At 54.1% G+C, this 22,096-nt stretch overlaps 2 protein-coding genes across 2 annotated transcripts in view; one reads left to right on the top strand and one right to left on the bottom strand.

Annotated features, from left to right (window-relative positions):
• The window catches only part of TSPAN32 (tetraspanin 32), a 43,759-nt gene that overhangs the window by 5,896 nt on the left and 15,767 nt on the right, over positions 1–22,096 (bottom strand). The window contains 2 exon segments of the mRNA XM_043972030.1: positions 922–1,023; positions 11,471–11,545. Coding sequence (XP_043827965.1) covers positions 922–1,023; positions 11,471–11,545 — 177 coding nt within the window.
• On the top strand, positions 20,574–21,132 carry LOC122731626 (mitochondrial import receptor subunit TOM20 homolog). The gene has a single exon (XM_043971861.1). The coding sequence runs from the start codon at positions 20,680–20,682 to the stop codon at positions 21,115–21,117; it is 438 nt and encodes a 145-aa protein (XP_043827796.1). The 5' UTR covers positions 20,574–20,679; the 3' UTR covers positions 21,118–21,132.

Here is a 22,096-nt window from a genome sequence, read left to right as displayed (position 1 = left end):
GCTGGGGCGGGTGCAACTGGGAGAGATCCTGTCAGCTGGAGGGCAGGGTCACACACCCTCGGCTCAGCCACTGAGAAGGAAATTTAGGGATAGGAGCCCCAAATGGGGGAGGGGCACCAGGGAGTGCCACGGGCAGCCAGGAAGAGAATGGTCATCCGCCGGCCTTGCCCTCCCTCCTCCTTTCCAACTCTGGGTCTGAGAACAGGAAGCCAACCCACACTAGCAAGTGAGACGGGTCATCCGCAGGGGTCATCTGCAGGGGTCATCCGTAGTCAGAACAGAAGCTCCTCTTAAGGGTGGGACTGTCTCACTTTTGATTCTCATTCTCCACACCTGGCATGCACCAAGGGATTAATAAATGCTGGAACAATTGAATCTTGGGGAGGTTAGCGGCCCACTTGTCAGGGAGGTATTAGAAGGGGCTCCTGGTGGGAGCTCAGTTAGACCTGATGGTTCTCAAGGATCCTTCCGAGCATGACATTCAGTGATTTTGTGAATCGATGACTGACAGAGGGTTGTTAGCACCAACAGGAAGGCAGAACAGAGATCTGTCAGGGCAGGCAGGCAGCAGCTGCTGCCAAGCCCCTGAGCAGGGTACCAGCCTCTCTCCCAGGGACTCAGAAAGAGAAGGATGCCTTTGTTGAGACTCGAGGCTGGCCTGTCATCGCGCTGCCCACCGAAGGCAGGAAAGATTACTTAGGGAGATGATGCAGCTCTTGGCCCGAGGCTGGAGAAAGCTGGCAGTCAGAGGTCATAGGACCCCTGTGTGATAGAAGGAGCAGGGCCAGGAATAGGGGTGAGAGATCTAGTGATAAGGGAGCTAAATGTTGTGGTGTCCATTTCTGACATGGACTCCTCCCTCTCTATCCTCCCCAGACCCCTCCCAATGCAAAGCTCATCTTCAGCCGACCCAGAACTCACCGTGTCATGGATGGCCACCAGCTTCTGCCTCCAGACATCGGAGGCGTTCCTCATCGCCTGTTCATAAGCCAGGTCATAGGTGTCAAGCACGGTGTTCTCTACCTGTGAAAGGGACCCCAGCAGGAAGGTGGTGAGGCTGGCGACTCCCTCTGTTCCCGCAGTCTCCTCCCCCTTCTCACCATTGCCCACCCCCATCATCACCGCCAAAGAGCCTCATCTGCCCCGGCGCACACAGCAGCTCCTCTCTCTCATCCCTGGCCCACTATGCCATCCCCATCGCCAACATCATCCTCATCTTCATCACCATCTGAAGGGACTGAGCAACGATCACATCTTATTAGGAAATTGAGAAAGTCGCTTTGATTCTCGTTTGGAATCGATTCTGTTCTGTCTCTTGACTGTTCTGCATAATCAGGTAAGTTTCTCTGAGATCAGTTATGAGGTGCAGGCTCCTCTCTGGGGTAAACCACTTTAATGAAAAGAAAGCTATTGTCTCTGTGCCACTAGCTGTCCTTGAAGCCGCGGTCACTCTGCTGTTAGTTATTCTTGCAGGAGGACTCACTCACTCACTCACTCACTCACTCACTCACTCACTCACTCACTCACTCACTCACTCACTCACTCAGAATTTCTAGCAACAAGATGGAAGCAGAGATTGTTGCTGGCCCCTGGTTCCCGAGGGCCTGTCAATCATCCCCCCCACCCCCCCCACCCCCACCCCCGACTCTGATTTTGTGACCAATCAGAGTCTTCCCCATCTATGAATCGGCCTTCTAGTTTGGGGCAAATTCATGCTCTGCTAATAAAGTGACTGGGCTCAGAGCTTGTGCCCCGGCTGACCTTCATTTCACTCATGATATTATGAAGAAGGAGACAGGCCCAGCCTGGTGCCATTTGCAAGCGTGTCCTGCCCTCTCCCTTCCTGACCGGGCGTGTCACCCGCCCATGTCTGGCCTTCACCTTCTACCTACTGAAATCCTCATTCTTTGAGGCCCAGCTCAGGCGCTGCCTCCTCTGTGACGCCCTCCCTGCACCCCCTCCCCCCCCCCCCATGAAATCCATCTTTCTTGGGCAGCTAGGTGGTGCTCTAGTGAATAGAGGGCTGGACCTGGAGTCAGGAAGGCATGAGTTCAAATTCCTCCCCAAACTCTTACTAGCTGTGTGACCTTGGGCAAGTCAATTACTTGGTTTTCTCATCTGTAAAAGGGTACCATGATAATCCCCACCTCCCAGGGCTGTTGTGAGGATCCCAGGCGATGGTGTCAGAGAAGCAATGTCTGAGTCTATGCCCGACCGACCCGTGTAAGGCTCCTCTTCTCACTTCTCATCTCCCTGGCGCGCTCTGCCTGGTGCTGTCTCTGCCCCACTCTCACATTATACTAATCTGCGTCTACGGCCCCTCTTCAGGCTTGTCCTCGGGCACAGTACCAGGCCCACGGGGCGAAGGAAAGAGAGTGGTGTTCCTCGCCAGGCAGGTTCTTCTGGGTGAGGTAGGCAGGTGGGCATTTCACCCAGACAGCAGACTGGCATGTCTGAGACACGCCTGGGCCACAGGGCAGGATGATGGTCAGCTGGGGCGGGGGAGAGACAAGGGGCCCCGGGGCTTTTTCCTCCTCAATAGAACAGGAAAGGGCAATGTGGCTGCCCCTCCCCCTTCTTCTCTGGCTGGGCCAGCCAATGGGAGGACCGTTCTACCCTGACTTCTTATTGATCCTCGAGCTCTGGGCACAGAGCCCAGGCTGCGTTCCTGCCAGGCAGAAATCAATGGGCCAGACAGCCAAGAGAGGAAGGGGACGCTTGAGGTGAGAACATCTCATCTTGCCCCATAACACTCGTAGGCCCAGGCTTCCTCCCCCTGTAGGGCCCTCCCCCCCAGGAGTGCTCCTGCCCCAGGGTGAAGCAGGCTCTCAGACCCTACATAAAGACCACTCTCACAGCTGGAATCTGTGCCCACTGTTCCCTGGGTGAGACCCCTCCCCTACCCCGCCCCCTGCCCAGGCTGGGTCAGGCCCCTCATCGGGGGACTGTCCACTCCTGGGGGCTAGCCTGGTACACTGCAGAGGATCCCAGGTTTGAGTGCTGGTCCTGCCCCTGTTTCCCTATATGGCCTCAGTTTCCCCCTGTGCCAAATGAAAGGGTTTCATAAGAGGACCCCAAAGGTCCAGGATGGGGGAGGGGGAGGTGAGCCCTGTGTCAGTCAAGAGGAAGCGGCTCAGGTCACCCCAGTCTGAAAGGGCCCTTCAGGACCCTGAGCCTCCTCTCAGCTGCCCACGGCTGATTTCCCTCCTAGATTTCAGGCTCTGCAGGCAAACCCAAGGGGTCCTTCTGCTTTGTCTCCTTGGCTGCCCACAAGGTCTCCAGGCCTAGGGTGGGTTCAATATTCTATGAATGAATACACGAATGAATGAACCCTGGGGATTTCCCAAGCCCTTCCCAAGTTTTCCTCCATTGCTTCCCCAATCCTTCTCTCCCCAAACCTCAGGGTGGCCCCCATTTCTTCCCACAACAAGTCCCAGAAGCTTTGCCTGCCCATCAAACCCCCAGCCCATGCACACAAGACATCCCAGTCAGACAAATGCCTGCAGGCTCAGCCTGGCATTCCAGGTGGGCCATAGCTTCCCTGGCTTCAGCTCCCTGGGCTGGTTCGCCCCTCCAGGCTCAGCTCCTCCCCCTCACATGCCAGGCATATTCCCACCTCCGAGCCTTTGCTCATGACATCCACCCAGGAATGCTTTCCTTCTGTAATGAGGGTCTGTGAGAAAATAATGATGAATAATAGGTTTCTTGGGGGATCCAGAGACACGTTCCTCAGTCCTTACCCTACCCCCCCCCAAAAAAAAGTCTAGCTCTCCTTGATCTGGGGCAAACCCAAGGGAACAAAAGAAATGTCTAGCTCAGTGAAGGACTGATAGAATCAAACCATACCTAGACAATGGACCTTGCCTTGAGCTCCTTCAGGGAGGGTCTAGTGCAAACTCTTCCTCAAAGTCATTCTTTTTTGGGGGGGAAGGGAGGCAATTGGGGTTAAGTGACTTGCCCAGGGTCACACAGCTAGTAAGTGTTAAGTGTATGAGGTCACATTTGAACTCAGGTCCTCCTGAATCCAGGGTTGGTGCTCTATCCACTGTGCCACCCAGTTGCCCTGTGGCAGCTGTAGAGTTCATTTTAACGTGGACCACCCTCAAGTCATGGCAACCAATGGAATTGAATGTCTTCCTCTATCCTCTTCCTCTCCTCTCCTCTCCTCTCCCTCCCCTCCCTTCCCCTCTTCCTCTTCCTCTTCCTCTTCCTCTCCTCTCCTCTCCTTTCCCTCCCCTCCCTTCCCTTTTTCCTCTTCCTCTCCTCTCCCTCCCCGTCCTCCCCTCCCTTCCCTTTTTCCTCTTCCTCTTCCTCTTCCTCTCCTCTCCTCTCCTTTCCCTCCCCTCCCTTCCCTTTTTCCTCTTCCTCTTCCTCTTCCTCTCCTCTCCTCTCCTTTCCCTCCCCTCCCTTCCCTTCTTCCTCTTCCTCTTCCTCTTCCTCTCCTCTCCTTTCCCTCCCCTCCCTTCCCTTTTTCCTCTTCCTCTTCCTCTTCCTCTCCTCTCCCTCCCTGTCCTCCCCTCCCCTCTCCTCCCCTCCCCTCCTCTCCTCGGGCTTTCCTCCTGCTTGCACTGACCACCATGTTGAAGCTCCCTCCCTGCTTCCTCTACCACAGCCTGAGACCATGAGAAGTTAGGGAGACACGCAGTCAATCCACTACCAGTAAATACTATTAATAAATCAATAACACGCACATGGCCCAAACTGTTGCCAACAGCTATAGCAATTAGATATTAAAAAAACACAGGAGCAAAGGGCAGCTCAGGGACCAAGGTGGGAGAGGGGTGAGCTGCCCCTGCCTGGGGCTGGCCACTGTGGAAGGAGTCTAGGCCTGCTATGGGCTCCCTCCCCACCTCCGCCATGGAGAGCTCTGCTCTAGTGCCAGTCCTGACCCCCTCAGCCTGGCACCAAGGCAGTTAGGCAGTGGCCTTGTCTAGGAGAGATGCTGACTTATCTGCTAGGAGAGCTTCCCTTCGGTACAGTGTAATCTCCCCGAGGGCAGGCAGTTGTCTTCATATCCCCAAAGCTTATTCCTTATTGATAATAATGATGATAAATAAGAACTGGCATTTCTATAGTGCCTGCCATGTGCCAAGCACTGAGGCAAGAGCTTTACAATTGTTACCTCATTTGTCCTTCACAACAACCCTGGGAGAGAGGTGTTATTATGATACCCACTTTACAATTGAGACAAACAGGGGAAGTGACTTGCCCAAGGTCATACATGGAGGAAGTGTCTAAGGCTGGATTTTAACTCAGGTCTTCTTGCCTCCAGGCCCAGTGCTGTATTCACTGTACCACCCACCTGACCTCCCAAGTGACTAAAAAAAAAAAAACATCTTCCAAACATGATTGTTGAATGAATGAATCCAAAATAACCAGGCCAGAGTTAATGATTAATACGTTTGTTGACTGACCGACTGACTGACCAACCAACTGCCTAATGGACTCAGAGGGTGCATCTACTGAGAAAAGTTAAGAGATCCTTTTTCTTAGATGTAAGATTGCCTTGGTGGGCAGGAGGAAGGAGTGCTGTGGTCCTGGCCTTGCTAAAAAGTTGGCCAGCATCCTCATTAGTAGCTGAAGTGCTCTGTCTGGGGGTCCTCACCTAGGCCAGGAAGGGAGCAAGTGGGAGGGAGATGCCCTGAGACCACAGAGGAGAGAGCAGGGCTTCCTTTGGTCCAGCAGGTGTAGAGTAGGGTTAGGGAAGACTGAATGGAGGTCTCATGAGGCTGCAGAGAACATTTGGGTAGAGGGGCAGGAGGCATGGGCACCCACAGAGGTCCTCCCTTCCCCTTCCCTCCCTCCCCCTCCCTTCCCCTTCCCCTTCCCCTCCCTTCCCCTTCCCCTTCCCTTCCCTCCCCTCCCTTCCCCTTCCCCTTCCCCTCCTCCTCCTCCCTTCCCTTCCCTCCCTCTCCCTCCCTTCCCCTTCCCCTTCCCTCCCTCCCCCTCCCTTCCCTTCCCTCCCCCTCCCTTCCCCTTCCCCTTCCCCTCCTCCTCCTCCCTTCCCTTCCCTCCCTCCCCCTCCCTTCCCTTTCCCCTTCCCTTCCCTCCCCCTCCCTTCCCCTTCCCCTTCCCCTTCCCCTTCCCCTTCCCCTTCCCCTTCCCTCCCTTCCCCCTCCCTTCCCCTTCCCCTTCCCTTCTGGACCCCTGGGCTCTGATGAGGAGGGGAAGGACAGGCAGGACCTCTGCAAATTGTGCCCGGAAGGCTGGGGTAGGGAGGCCAAGGACAGTGCCCCCAGACCTTATCAGGCGAATGAAACCCTAATTGTGTGAGGGGGTGGGGGATGTGAAGAAGAGCCCCTCCCCACCCCCAGCACAGAACAAGCCCAGAGATGGGTTTTAGGACTGGCAGCGTCCCTGAGGTTCTTGTTCTGGGCTGGGCTCAAAACCTCATGGAGGTGAAGGCCCATGGAAGCCAAGTCGCCAAGCAAGGCTTTTTGAAGCACCTTCTATGTTCCAGGCATTGAATACCTTAGAGACCACACAGTGCCCGCCCTTTGTACAAATAGGGAAACTGAACCCCAAAGAAGGTTCACGCCTCGGCCAAAGCTTGACGCTCTATGAGCTCCCTCAGTGTAAACTTTGGGTAAAAAGGAACCCCTCCCGGAAGGGGATGTGCAGGAGCCTGTGACGCGGGCAGTGGCTGGGCTTCTCGGGTCAGTAAATCTGCAGGGTTATCTGTCTGCTTCCGTCCTCCCTGTCCACAGCCTTCCTTCCTGCCCCGGGCCCTCGCTGGGCTTTCCAGGAGCAGCTGTGGCCAGCTGTGTAGATGCCTGTGTATGGGTGTCTGTGCACATAAGTGCACACACACGTGTATTTATGTGCTTGTCTGTGCAGCATGCACACGTGCACTGGAATATGGTATATCTGCATGGTGCTGCACAGTGTGCATGCATGTGTGTTTGCACACGTGTGTTTGCACAAGCATACAGCATGTGTGCATGCCATGTATGTGCCCCATGCATTGCGTGCACATGTGTCTCGTGCATGCGTGTATGTTTGAATGTCTACATTTATTCGAGTGTGTCTTATTACATGTGTCTGCACGTGTTTTGGGGGAGGGGGCCCAGACAGAAGGCCAGGCCCCACCTCTCCTTGGCTCCTTGGTGAAGGATCATGGGGGAGAGGGAGGGGAAGTTGGGAGGAGGAAACGCTTCTCTCTGTAGAAGCATCTTTTTAGGGAGAGTGAGTGTGTCAGGAAGAATTTGGCCCCACAGCTGCTGCTCCCCCCTCCTCGCCCCAAGCATTTCCTGAGCGCCCCACCCCCATCTGCCTGGGAGCAGCCTCAGGCCGCAGACTGAGATGGGGCTAAGGGCAGGCCTCCCTCTCTCCCTCCCTCCCTGGGCAGATCCTGTTGCTGCTCACAGAGGACAGGGGCTGGTCAGCAAGGAAGCCCTGTTTCTGGGACACCTGACCACTCCTGTTTGTTCTGGGAAACTCAGTTTCCTCTTCTATAAAATGGGGGCTAGGACCATCATGAGGCTTAGATGAGTCACGGGGAGTCCTGATTGATCCCTTATGTGCTGCAGAGTGGCCAAGAAGAGCCAAGAAGGCCAGCGGAACCACCCTGAGGAGTCCCAGGGTGGGTCCTGTGCAGCAGCAGCTGGGCACCAGGGGCAGTGCCAGCCCTGGACCCGCCCCCAGGGGGCCCAGGAGGACTGGCTGCATCTGGGAGCATCCCAAGTGGTCTTTGCTGGGGTTGCAGTCCATCCGGGACCCCTCTCACAGTGCATTTCTTTACATCAAGCCTCCAGTGGCTCCCCGGGACAATCCCACTGATTGCTTCTGGTCCATCCATCCATTCATCCATCCATCAAAGTGGCACAATGGGTAGAGCCAGGAAGGCTCAAGTTCAAATCCAGCCTCAGACACTTACTAGCCGGTGACCCTGGACAAATCATTTAGCCTGCCTCAGTTTCCTCAGCTAGAAAATGGGGGTCCTAAGAGCATCAACCTCGCCGGTGGTTGTGAGACCAAGAGAGATGCCATTTGCAAAGTGCTTTGTAAGGCCGAGCTCTGAGCTCTGAGCGCTCTACTGGAGGCTGCCTTCTGAGGGGACAGGGAGCCATTAATGACTGTCGGGTCTTCCAGTTCAGCCAGTCCCAGCCCCCCCCCCCCCCCCGAGCTCTGCTAGCACCTGGGCACCTCCTGCTCTGATGGCTCAGCCTCGCTTACGGGGACCTGGTCTCAGTGGTGCCTCTTGGGACTTTCCTAGACGTTGGCCAGTCATCAAGAGCAGGTCCTACAGGTGGCGAGTTCACTGGCCCAGAGTTTGCAGGCTTTCTTTTCCTCCTCTTTGGGTTGGGGGCATCTCTCATTCTGCAGCCCCCAGAACATTTCCTGTCCTCTGGGACCTTTCCAAGATGTCAGCCCCCAGCTCCCATGCCTCCAGGACCTAGTAGTGTTTCATCTGGGCCCTGCAGGGCAGCCTCGGGAGCCTCTTTCATCCCGGGCCGGCCTCTTCAGTCCAAAAGGCCTTTTTCTTGGCTGAGAGGACAGAATAGGAGGGGAATCTGAGAGCCCTGCTTTCCTTGTTCCAGCCACCCCAACTGTCCCATCTACCTCAGGCAACTGTCCCAGCCCTTCTCTGGTCTCCTCGTTGTCCCTGTCTCTCCTCACGGGCTCACTGGATGGGCCACACTCTCATGTCTGCCGCCTGCCACCTGCCCTGCTTCTACCTTCCACACACACCTTGTAAACACACATAAACGCCGGGCCTGGCTAGCGGCATCCTCCTTTTGCCTGTTTGTTTCAGACTTTCCTTCTTATCTGAATGTGTACCTTTGGAAGGTTTTTCTTGTAATCTTCCCCACATTCCTGGGCTGACTTTCCATGGGACTCTGCCTATCCTTCCTCTGAAAGCCAGGGCATGTGACAGATCCAGGCCAGCTCTCCTTGTCTTCCCTGGCACAAACTCAGAGATGTACAAGGGTGTCTTCTCTACCCCCACCTTGATTTCCCTGATTTCCACTCCAGCCACCAGAGACAGAGACAAAGAGACAAATAGACAGAAAGGGGGAGACAGGCAGAGAGTAAGTGGGAGGAGACAGCAAGAGAAGAGATAGAAACAGAGAGACATGTATGGAAAGCGAGAGGCAGAGACATAGCAAGAGACAGGGAGACACAGAAACTGAGGGACAGAGATACAGAGACAGAGGGGGTTGGAGAGATCGAGAGAACGAGAGAGAGACTGAGATCAAGAGAGTGAGAGAGACAGAGAGCAAGAGAGAGCGAGAGAATGAGAGAGAGAGTGAGACAGAGAACAAGACAGAGAGTGAGAGAGAGCGAGCAAGAGAGTGAGAGAGTGAGAGAGAGCGAGCGTGAGAGAGAGCAAGCAAGCTGGATAACTGAAGACTCTTCTCTCCTCTCCCCCAACTACCCACCTGGGGGACACCCCCCCCAGGTGTGGCCTGACCCCAGGCACACACATAGAGGGATCACATATGACTGTGTGTGGGCAGGCCACCCCGACTCAGACTGCTCCCCTTCAGGTGTGCCCTCTCGGTTGTCTTCTACCTCTCAGACATCAGCCTCTAGAGACCACAGCTGAGGGGCTGCCTCTGCTCTGTAAGAGGGGTGGTCACTGCCATCTCTCTTTTAGTTTAGGGACTAGAGGCAAAGCTTCAGGTCTTTAAGAATGGCAGGGCTCTCAAACACTCAGTCATCATAGTCGGGGACACTTGCTTTCTCTGCATAAGAAGGGGACATTCTGCCGGTTCCTAGAGCCCCTAGCCCCCTGGGTGTCCACATTTTCTTAGAACATAGAACAGTCTGCTAATGAGAACCCATTGCCTGCCTTTTAGTCTTCCTCCTCTGCCTCCTAGCAGAACTGACATCTCCACCCCCAGCCTGTATCTGACTTAAGGTTAGAAGGTCTCCTTTCTGTTTAACCTCTCAAGGGGATCTTCTACCCTTAGAACCCATTTCCAAGAGCTTTGCCAGTAAAGTCTCATAGGCATCGTGTGCATTTGAAGCACTGTGCTTTCTCCTGGCCCCTCAGAATCCTTTGGACTTTTCCACAAAAATGAATAGATGAGGGACATCATCCCACTGTGCAGGTTCCTACGCTCTACCTTCCACATACAAGCGTGGCTAACAACCAAACTGCATGTGCTTTAATCTAGCCTCTATCCCCAGGTCTGGAATCACATGCTGACCCCTCCTGTGCAATGGGGCTGTTGTGAGGAAAAGCTTTGTAACCCTCAAAATGCTCTAGAAATGGGAGCGATGAACTTTACACAGGTTGGGGCTGGGCTCTGGGACTGGGATCTCACTGAGAGAGGGGACTCCTGGGCAGGAAGCTCCCTCTACCAGGGCAGGGCAGTGATTGCTCCTTGACTTCTGGTCTTGGCTGCCCAGAGCAAAGAGAGATTACATGCCCACGGTCATCCAGGCAGGGCTTGAACTCAGGGCTTCCTGGCTTTGAGGCCAAATCTCTCTATCTCTCTCTGTCTCTGTCTGTCTCTCTCTGTGTCTGTCCCTCTCTCTCTCTCCTCTCTTCTTTCTCCTCTCGTTCTTTCTTCCCTCTTCTCTTTTTCTTTCTCCTCCTCCTCCTCCTCCTCCTCCTCTCTCTCTCTCTCTCTCTCTCTCTCTCTCTCTCTTCCCCACCCTCCTCCCCCTCTCCACTATGGCTGCCATCTCTCCAATTATCCTCCTCATGAATATTATTGTTATTATTTCCTCAAGCTTTCATTTCCTCCCCCAGAAGACAGAAATGCTGCCAAGCAGCAGGGAACGGGTTCTGCCTGTGCCCCAGGAGGGTCCTCTGCCCCCCAGGGCCTGGCACCCCTCCCCCAACTGGCGCTCCTGTCCGCTTTGCAGCAGGAAGCTGAGTCTGTTGTTGCAGAGTCCTGGCTTAGAGCCCTTGGGCCCATCCCCAGTTCCAGGAAGGACTTGGGAGCCAAGTCAAGATGCAAGTCCCGCCCCTAGGTGTGTGGGGGGTAAGGATGTGCTTATGCCCCCCATTGACCCCACCCTGAGCCAGACACCTGGGCCTCCTCAAAGCTTCCCAGGTCTTTGCCACCTCCAGCCACAGTGTTCTCTGATATCTCTTACCCCTCCATGCCAACTGTGACTTGTCCGAGTCACTAGACCTAGAGGTGCCACTTTCTCCAGGAAGCCCCTTGGTCTGCTGGAGGGAAGAAGTGCGGGCCTCTCCTCCTCTGCCGTCTTTCCATCTCTCTCAGTTTTCTGCCCTCTCCTGGCCTTGTGGCTTCCAGGCACCTAAGGGTCCTCCCACCCATACTAGTACATTGTCTGAGTGAACACCTACACCTCAGAAATCAGCAAACACTACGTGATGGAAAAATATTAATGATGCAGATTAAACTATGTTAGGGGCACATCTCTCCCCTTTGCCCCAGAGAGCCGGTTAACCATTTATAAGCAGACCCCTAGTCCAGCTCAGAGTCCTCCTCCCCCCTCCCCAATCTCCAGAGCTTGTCTGAGGAGGCGAGGAGGCTTCACTCACCTTGGAGGGCTCCCAGTATCTCCAGAAGGTCACTTGCACTGCCACAAAGAACACCAGGGTGAAGGAAAGGAAGCCCTGGGGAGACAGAAGAAAGACAAGAGACATTTGTTCAGCTGTTCCCAGAGAAGCCCAAGGGCAGCAGGAGGAGGAGGAAGAGCAGGAGGTCTGGGTGCCCCCCCCTGTCCTGCTAACAGCTACAAATACAGTGAGGAGAAGCGCCCCACTTACAAAGCATTTAGGATTGGTGGGTGGTCATGCCCCTGGCATCAGCCCCTCCGGGCACCAAGTACTTGCATACAGGGACTGCTTCATTCTTTGTCCTCGGGTCCCCAGAGCCCAGTCCCACGCCTGGCACATGGGTGGTGCTTAATAAAGGTTTGCTGCTTGATGGATTTCTAGTCACACTAAGTGCTGAGATCTGTTGGGTGGCCAACTGACCCAAGGATGGGTGTGAAATGGTCCCCAGGTTCACCAGGGAAGAGAGAGTGGACCTCCGGACATGAAGGCAGCCCCCAGACGCCTCTTCCAGCCCCACTACCAAACTCACCCTGTGGCCTTGGGAGGTCCGCCCCCTTCTGGGCCTCAGTTTCCCCAGGTGTAAAGCCAAGGGGCCGTCTGAACTGTGCGCAAGGCCCCTCCCCACCCTGACACCCAGCCGAAGAACAGAGAATGCAGGTCTGGCAGGCCCGGGTCAGGGAGGACAGGCCCCCTTACTCAGCTGGTCACCATCACCACCTGCCTGGCCAAGCGCACTCCACCCAGGGAAGAAGCCATGAACTTTGGTCTGGGGTTCATCTTAAAGCCAAGGAAGTTGCAGCTCAGCTGTAGAGGGAGAGGAAGCCATGGGGCAGCATCTCCCAGCACAGACACTTCTCCTGTCAGGCCAGGAGCCCAAGCTCAGTGTCTGAGGTGAGATGCATGGGGGAGGTGTCCGGAGAGCCTCACCTGCTCTGTTAGATGAAGGATGTGAGAAAGGTCACAAAGGTGTGGGCCCTGTGCCCCACACTGGGACATCTCCCAAGAGGACCAGTGTCAGGAAGAAGGTGCCCAGAATAACCAACCCCGGCTACACTCAATGGGCAGCCAAAGGGCACAAAGTGTGACCTTGGAATGATGGAAGGAGGCTAGGGGTCTGCACTGTGCTCTAAGGCAGTGACCTGAGGAATTCAGAGAAACATGGGCAGCACCCTCTGAACCAGGTGTCGAGTTTGAAGAACGACACGACTGGAAGCAGCAAAGATGCCCCTGGGCCCTGGGTAATGGACACAATTATGGCCCTGGCATACTCCTGTGGGAAGTGGGGCAGTCTTTGGAGGCAGAGGAGCTGGGTTCAGATCCTGGCTGCTACTTAATGCCCAGGTCACTGCTCCCCTCTCTGGGTCCCAGGAACTTATTTTTTTTTTTTTGCTTTGAATAGAATTTTATTTTCCAAAATATATGTAAAAACAAATTTTAACATCAATTTTTTAAAAACTTCGTGTTCCAACTTCTCTTCCTCCCTCCATTCCCACCCCCCCACCCACAAGAACTCAAACAATTCAAAATAAATTATACATGAGTAGTCATGGAAAAATTCCCATATTAGCTAGTTGTGAGAGAAAATGGTCAAAAAAACCCCAAACTTCAGATTAAGGAATTGTCAAAGAGGAAAAGAAAAAAAAATTCTTAAATATGTTTCCATCTGTTTTCAGATACTATCAGTTCTTTCTCTGCAGATGGGCTGCAATCTTCATAAGTCCTTCAGGGTTATATTGGATCATTGCCTTACTGAAAATAACCACGTGCTTCCCAGCAGATCATCCCCTACTATTGCTGTTATTTTGTATACAGTACATCTCACTCTGCTGCAGTTCATGTAGGTCTTTCCAGGTTTTTCTGATAGTATCCTGTTCATCACAACCTCTATATAGTACCTTAAACTTGACAGAGAATCTTCTTCACAAAAGCCCGGCCAAGTAGGTACCATATGTTTTGCCATTATAATCGATCATCATAACTATTTCCCTCCATCTCACTCCCTTCCCATGACATTTACTCTCTCTTCTTTTTACCTATTCCTCCTCAGAGGTGTTTTACTTCTGACTACCCTCCCCCTCCCTCTGCACTCCCTTTTTTCACCCTTGGGTCCCAGGAACTTAAACCCAAAATGGGGAGGGTGTGAACTTGACTTCTCTAGTCTCTTCAGCTCTAAGCCTGTGACCCAGAACCCTCCCCTCTCCCAAGATCAAAGGGGGAGGGCAGGTCCTAGAGGTGCAATATGGTGCGGATGGGGGAGATGTAGAGTTGGGACAGGTGGTTTGGGTTGAATGATCTTCTGTGCTGAGGTGTGGGACATACAGCGAGAACTGCTGGGCTAGCTGGCCCCGAGGCCTCTGTCACAGGGTCAGTCTGCGATGAAATATAAGATAACCTGGACCCAGAGTTTCCAGCCTTGCTCAGCCTCAGTTTCACCATCTGTATGATGGGTCTGACAGTCCTGGCACTGCTGACCTCTCAGCAGTATTGAGGAAAACACTTTTACAAACCTGAGAAAATGGGAGAAAAGGAAGGTTCCATCCTCTCAGACCCTGTCATACCCATGGCTGGGGCACCTGGCAGGGGCCAGGCTGGGTGCATGTGGAAGCTGGAAAGGCTTCACAGGGCTGGGGGGAGAGGGGCGTCTCAGGCCTTGGCCAGGGGGGGCTCTGTGCCTGGCGACTGAAGGATTCCATGCCCCAGGAAGGTGAGCCGTGTGGTGGACCAGGGAGAGTTCCTTGAGGGTTACCAGAGCCTGCTGAAGCAGCCCAGGGGATCGTGTCGTTCCTGCGTCATCCCCAACCCCCCCACTGCTATCTGATTCCCCTTCCCAGGTGACATGATCCGAGAAAATGGGGTCCTGGTCGGGAGATCCCTGGAACCAGGTCCCCTGTTCTAAGCACCAGCTTCCTGGAGCCCAGGTGTCCCAGAGCAAGCTGGGCAGAGGCCCGAGTGGCCTCAGGACTGAGGAGGCTCGAGTGTCATGCCAATCTACAGTTATGCCCATGAGGATCCCTTGATCAGCCCCCCCAGCAGTGTGGGGCAGGAGCCTGGGCTATTTGCTGGCTATAATTATTATTATTAGGTAATACTTGTAGAAATGCTCTGTAAACTTTAAACATGACATAAAAAGGGAACTGTCAGCTTTCCTCAATTTCCTTGTTTTATGGGTGGGTAAACTGAGAGAGAAGGGCCGCGTCCAAAGTCACGCATACACAGCTAATACACAGAAGAGCTGAGACTGGAACTCAGGTCCCCCACTCGCCAGGCCAGGGCTCTGAGCTGCAACACGTCCGAGGCTTCTCGATAGGAAGTTCCCCAGTTCTGCCCACAGACCTACCTATAGGCCCCCACCAGCCAGGGCAGGGACAGACAGCTGCACACGGGCAGCCTGCCTGAAATGCATGTGGAGGCATCTGCTCGCTCCCCCAGCAGCCTCTGGGGCAGGGGAGGAAGAGAGCGAGAGGCCCCAGATGATGGGGTATCCCTGTCCCCTTGCCCCGGCTGAGCTCTCAAGGATCCCCAGTACCTCCAAGGTCCAGGGCAGACTGGGGGCTGTGCCTGCTGGCCCAGTGGCTCCCATCAGAGAGAGCTCAGGCTCCCTCCTGGGGCCCCGAGACAGGGGGTGTTAGGTAGGACACGGGTCCAGGCTCCCAGACTAGCCTTCCCCTTCTAAACTGGAACACGAGTGGCCGGCTTTTGTGTTTCTCTAGCCCTCGGCTCTTGTATCCTTCACCCTCCAAGGCCTTTCATTTCCTGAGGAACTGACCCCCCGAGAGGAGCTGCCTTAGGAGGTCGGGGCAGGAAGAAGCACAGAGGCCGCCCCACCCCCACCAACAACGAGGTCCTGTCTTCCAGGGCTGGGATGTCCTGGTTAACGGAGAATAATGGAAGGGGATGTGGGAGCACCCACTTCTGGCATTTTAGAGCAGAGGGGACCCGGGGAAGTGATAAAAGAACCAAACACTTTGGTGACTGAAGAAATGTTAGTGGCAGAGGAGAGCTGCAGAGAAGGAATGTGTCTGACTTTGGGGGGTCATCCAGGGAACAGGGGTCCTGGGTAGCCCCAGACAAGTCCAGTCTCCCAGGGGACAAGAAGGGAGCCGAGATCACTCCTCTCTCTTCAGATGGCTTGCCAGGCTGCCCGCTGAGCCCTGCCAGGTTCTCCTTGGGAAGGTAGACTTGTCTGCGGTCACACAGCAGAGGTGTCAGCGTTAATTAACGGTATTCATTAATTCAGTCTGTATCACAACAGCACCACTTCTCTAGGCTTCAGACTTTCAGAACACTTGCTGTTAGCACACTCATTTGCCAGAGCGGCTACTGCAAGCTGACTGGCTCATCCCTGAGCCTCTTGGGAGTGGGATGATGGGGAAACTGAGTGCAGGACCTGACACCTGCTGGGGTTGGGTGGTTTGGTCTGCAGAGCTGAGCACTGCCCAACCAAACAACACCGATGAAGTGCCTACTATGTGTCAGGCACCGTGCTGAGCAGTGGGGAGCCACCAGGGGACCCCCCACTGAGGCTCTGCTGACCACCGGCCTCTCTCCAGAGCCATCTTACCCCACAGCACACACAGGACACCGCAGCTCTGATCCAGGCCAGCAGCACGGGCCTCAGGCTTCCTCATGGAGCAATGGGACCAGGATGCTCCTGCCAGGTACACGTCCTGGTGGTCTTGATGCAGCTGGGGGAGAGAGTGCTGTCCTTGTGCTCAATCCCAGCTCTCACCCGCTACTTGCCACTCGGTGGCTTTGACCCCATCGCCTCTCATGCTTTGCCCTGCCCATCCCCATTCATTTGTGGCCCAGGCTAGAGGAGCTGCCCTGGCAGACAGACCCCTGTCCTCAGCCACAGGCTGCCTGTGCTGCCCTCTGGGCCTATAAAGTGGGGACCAAGACCCCCCCAACAGGATCTTGTTGAAAGAAGTGCTTCACAGAGCTAAAGCATGAAGAAAACTGGGGCTGTTGTGAGGACTCTTCAAGTGCGTGTGTGTGTGTGTGTGTGTGTGTGTGTGTGTGTGTGACACACACAAAGCCTTCTGGGGACTGCCCCTCTAAGACTCAGTTTCCCTCTCTGTAAAATCAGGGGTCTCTCTCCACAAACTCTTCCAGCTCTGACAGTCTATGAGTTTCCCATGTGCCCAGCTGGGGACTCTCCTGAAAACCAGGCCAGCCATTCTGACTTCCCAGGGCCCCTGGGGGGCCGGACACTCCTTGCCCAGGCAGCTCCCAGCCCAAGGTGGAGGATCGGCTGGGGGGCGGCTGGGAGAGCGGGTGGGGAGACTGTCTGGGGGGCTGAGGGGGATGAAGCATGGGGTAGGGCTGCTTGCCTCCCCCTGACTCTGAACCTCCATGGTGGGCACTGTCAGGGCGCTATGGGGCACCTCGCATGCCAGCTGCTCTAAGGGCTGGACAAGATGCCTGGACCCCTGGGCCCCAAATGGGACAGGGGCCTGCCAGGAAATCTGGGCTTTTTCCTTCTTCCCGGCCGGAATTTCCAGGCTGGGCCGCCAGTCACAGGAGGCTTGACTTTGGGGCCATGCCGCCCTCTAGTGGTCAAGGAGGGCACCGCGGCTCTCTAGGCCAGCCTCCCCTTGGGCTCTGGCTCCCTCCCTCCATCCATTCGCTGGCTCTCTACACTCAGCTTCTCAGAGCTGACAGACTAAAGCTAGCCTCAGCCAAGCCTCAGTTTCCTCCTCTGTAAAATAAGGGGGGTCTTACCAGGTGACAGTGCTGGCCCCCTGCCCCTCTGCCACCCCGCGGGCTCCTGGGCTGCATTTCCTTTGTGCAGCTCACTGTCTGACTCCAGACACAAAGGGAACCCTGTCTGATGAACATCCTGAAACCTCCCTCGCCAGCCTCCCGGCCGGGGCTCCCAGAAAGCACAGGCGCCCTCCTGCAGGGGGGGGCAGCCCTCACTGGTGCGGGCTCGAGTGCACACACACACACACACACACACACACACACACACACACACACACCAGCCTCCCAACTGGGCATTCCTCAAAGCTCTGGCCTGGACCCTCTTCCCTTCTCTCTCAATGATCTCATCCACTCATATGGGTTTAATTATCCCCTCTGCCGATCACTCCCAGATCAGCAAACCCAGCCTGAGTCACTCTCTGAAGTTAAAGTCCTGCCCCATTAACAGCCGGACATTTCAAACTGAATGTCCCAGAGACACCACCAACTCAACACCTCCCCACCCCACTCCCACTCAAGCCATCCTCTCCTCTGAACTTCCCAAATTCCTTTGAGGGCACTGCCGTCCTCCCAATGTTGGTATCAGCCTTGGCTCCTCTCTCCATCTATCTAAACAGTTGCCAAATATTGTCGTTTCTCCCTCCATAACAATCCTTCCATCTGTCCATCCATCCATCCATCCATCCATCCATCCATCCATCCATCCATCCATCCATCCATCCATCCATCCATCTGTCCATACATCTATCCATCCATTCGTCCATCTGTCCATACATCTATCCATCCGTCAATCTATCCATCCATCTATCCATGCATCTATTTATCCATCCATCCATCCATCCATCCATCCATCCATCCATCCATCCATCCATCCATTCGTCCATCTGCCCATCCATCCATCCATCCATCCATCCATCCATCCATCCATGAATCTGTCCATCTATCTGTCCCTACCTTTCCATGGCCACCTCCAGTGAGCTGCCATTTGACCAAACTAATAACCTCCAACTTGTCTCTCTCCTTTCCAACTAATTCTCCAGAAAGGTGCCAAAGAGACCTTCCTAAAGTCCATGTGTGACCAGGTCACCCAACACCACCAAGGGTCCCTGTTCCCTCTGGAACCAAATCACAAACCCTTCCATTTGGCGTTAGACCCTCCACAGCCTGGCCTCGTCCTTCTCCTTGGCTTTCCCCAGTATTTCATTTCTCTGATCTTTTACCTGTGGCTTATTCCTAGTTTCTCTTGCTTCCCCCTCCTAGAAGGACTTCTTCCTCTTAGGAGCACCACGACTCAGCAGCCTGCTCACCCTCAAGCACCCACATTGGCTCCCTCCTCTTACTAACGCATTCCTTCCCACATTCCCTTCCAGATCCCGAACACAGCTGCCGTGAGTCCTCCCCACGTCCCAGCTCCCTCCCTCCAGCCTCACATGTCTTGGACTGGAGGCCTTTCCGTCTCCCGATTTCTCTCCTCCAGTGTCTCTGCAGGGTCTTTCCTCAGATGAACCAAACCAAGTCCTCTCCACATACATTTGGGCCAGAACAGAGGACTGGGGACTTTCTCCTGGGGGGCAGCATGATGCGGGGAATGAAGACTGGTGCCAGAAGGCTTCATCTCCTCCCTGAGAGAGGCCTGGAGCCCAGTACTGGAGTGGAGGGGCACAGGATCCTGCAAACAGCCAGAATGAGCCTCAGTGGCCAGTCTAACCTCTCCATCATACAGGTGAGGAAACTGAGGCCCACTCTTGCCTCACTTCCTAGGCCTCTGAATCTCCCTTCCTCTGGTTTAGCACAAGGTTGAGCCACAGGGCTTCAGAACCCTGCATTTGAGGCCTGGGAGAGAAGCCAAGTCCCAATGGAAAGAGGACAGGTGCCTCCCCAACCTGGGAGTGGGTCCTGGCCTGGGACCTGAAGGAGAGGCAGGATCCTGAGAGGCCAGGGAGGGCCTCTTTGGCAGAAGGCATGATGGAGTCTTGGGCTGCTGACAGATCCACAGCCAGCCTGACCCCGTGGTTAGCCCCGACCCCTACTGCTCTGCCACAGAAGCCACATGTCGTGGGAGGGAGGAGGAAGACCTGAGCTTGGGTTCTAGCTGAGTGGCGCTGGGCAAGTCCCCTCTGAGCCTCCACTTGCCCTTTCACAGTGCTCTTGCAGGGGGCTGGGGAAGCTCCCTGGTCCTCGTGCACACTTGTGAGCTGAAGTCAATCCTACATCCCTGGGGGCGGGGTTGTCACATTGCTGTTGGGACAGCTGACCAATGACTGTCTTCCTGCAGCACGAGGTTGGGACATCACGGAGACACTGCACAGAATGGTCAAACTGATGACCACTATCCACATGAGAGGATGAAAATGCCACCACTAACATGAAGGGATAAAGCATAGGAAATGACTAGGAAATGGAGGGAAATTTGCAGATCTTGGGAACACAGAAGCTGCTGTCATCACTCATCAACTGAAGGTGGGGAATTCAGCGGAAGGCGGCAAGCCTGGTCATCCCCCAGAAGCCTAAGGGAAGGATGAGTGTCTGGGGTTTGAATGTCTGGCTGAACACACAGGCATGATGGGTTCTTGGCAAGGGATGGAGGGGAGTTAACAAGGGCCGGTTAGATTCCACCTGGAGTCTTGTATCTCCCATCAGGATGGAGGCAGGGAAGAACGCTCACAAAGATCTGACAAGGCTTGTGTCACAAAGAACTCCAGGCTTGTCACTGGCAGAACAAGGGCTCTGGGTGGGGGAGGGAAGCATGGCTTCACATACACCTATATGAAAATGCATAAAATACAGGTAAGGGGAGCGGTACCAAGATGGCAGCACCAAGACAGCAGAGCCAGGACGGCAGAGAAAAGGCAGGAACCTTCCTGAGCTCTCTCCAATTTCTCTCCAAACAACTTTAAATCAAGCCTCAAAACAAATGCTGGTCTGGAGTGAAAAAACCCAGAAAAGGAGTGAAACAATTTCCCAGCCCAAGGTAACTTGGAAGGACTGCAGCAAAGGTCTTTTCACTTGGGTCAAAGGGAAACACATCCCAGCACAGGTGACCCCTAGCCCTAGCACAGACCAGCAGCACAGAGGGCTAGCAATGAAGCATCCAGCCCTGGCAGCAGGCTAGTGGCCAGGCCTAGCAGGCCTAGAGGACCCTGCACAGCTGGTGAACCCCCCGCCCCAGAAATCCTGGTGAAATAAGCATGACTAGGCCAGGAAAATCCAGAGCAGCAGGCAAACCCCCAGCCCCAGAACCCCCACACAACAGGCGAGCCACCAGCAACCAGCACAACAAGCCAGTGACCGGCCCCTGACGCCCTGAGCAAAAAGCTTGGGACATTACCCCTGTGCCCCAGGAGCAGAGCTCAACTTTAAAAGTCATGAAATAGCTCTCGTTGGCTCCGCCCTCGAAGGGAGCGGAGCGAGCCGCCTCTCCTGGCTTGAGGGTCAGCGAGGGGACGGCGCGGCTGCTGCTACCTGCTTCGCGAGCAGCTGCCGGAAACATGGTGGGACGGAGTGGGGCGATCGCTGCCGGTGTGTGCGGGGCCCTCTTCATCGGCTACTGTATTTACTTTGACCGCAAGAGACGGAGCGACCCCAACTTCAAGAACAGGCTTCGAGAGCGAAGAAAGAAACAGAAGCTTGCTAAAGAGAGAGCTGGACTTTCAAAGTTACCCGACCTTAAAGATGCTGAGGCTGTTCAGAAGTTCTTCCTTGAAGAAATACAGCTTGGTGAGGAATTACTAGCCCAAGGTGAATATGAAAAGGGTGTTGACCACTTGACAAATGCCATTGCTGTCTGTGGGCAGCCACAGCAGTTGTTGCAAGTTTTACAGCAGACTCTTCCATCACCAGTGTTCCAGATGCTTCTGACTAAGCTGCCAACAATAAGCCAGAGAATTGTGAGTGTACAGAGCTTGGCCGAAGATGATGTGGAATGAGAAACATGTCAACATAATAAAATCTTAATAAAAAAATTAAAAAAAAAAAAAAAGTCATGAAATAGGGGGCAGTTAGGTGGCGCAGTGGATGAAGCACTGGCCCTGGATTCAGGATGTAAGGGGCTAAAATTCTAGCCATTCTGTCTAAAATATCTAATGAGTGGTTGCCAATAAATTATAAGCTTTAGCAAGAGTTTAGACTTTTAAGCATTTATTAAGGAGAATAAGAATTTGGTGAAGAGAGAGAGAAAGGCCTTAATTCATCTATCTATCAAAGGGAGAGCTCATCCTTAGCTCCACTCTCCACCAGAGTCCTGACGAAAAAGAGGGAAAGAGCCAGCCTCGCCGCCTCTTCCTCCCGCAAGCAAATGTCACTTCCTGACTCCAAAGAAAAGCCACATGGCTTGCCCTCGGATGCCTTCTCCTCATGGCGGAGCTTTCCTACAGTAAATCTCCAGCAGGTGGCGGCATTCCAATCATTACAGTCCCCCCTTTTTTTCTTCAAGAAACACGGGGTGTTTCCTTGATGAAACAGTAAAAAATAACAGAATATAATATGTCAATAACAATACAGAAAAGGGAGAAAGGGGAAATTTTATCCAGAGGGGTGGTCCCTTATGAACCAGCGCTTTGACATTGACCTGCAGAGGGAGGGCCTCTGCAGAGAATACATGTTACAAATGGTGTATATAATAACAGAAAGGAAAAAGAAAAACAACAAAATGAAATTGTTCATTTAAGTCTTTGAGATCTTGTCTTCTTGGAGTGATAAGATAGGAAAACTAGACTCTGGTCTGAATGTTCTCAGAAAAGTTGGACTCTGGTCTGGACTCTGATCTCCAGCAGGTGGCATTATTCCAATCATTACACGGAGGACCTGAGTTCAAATCTGGTCTCAGACACATGACATTTACTAGCTGTGTGACCCTGGGCAAGTCACTTAATCCTCATTGCCCCGCCAAAAAAAAAAAATTAAAAA

This window comes from Dromiciops gliroides, chromosome 6, assembly GCF_019393635.1.
Source record: "Dromiciops gliroides isolate mDroGli1 chromosome 6, mDroGli1.pri, whole genome shotgun sequence".
Lineage (NCBI taxonomy): Eukaryota > Metazoa > Chordata > Mammalia > Microbiotheria > Microbiotheriidae > Dromiciops > Dromiciops gliroides.
This window is presented reverse-complemented; position numbering and strand designations above follow the sequence as displayed.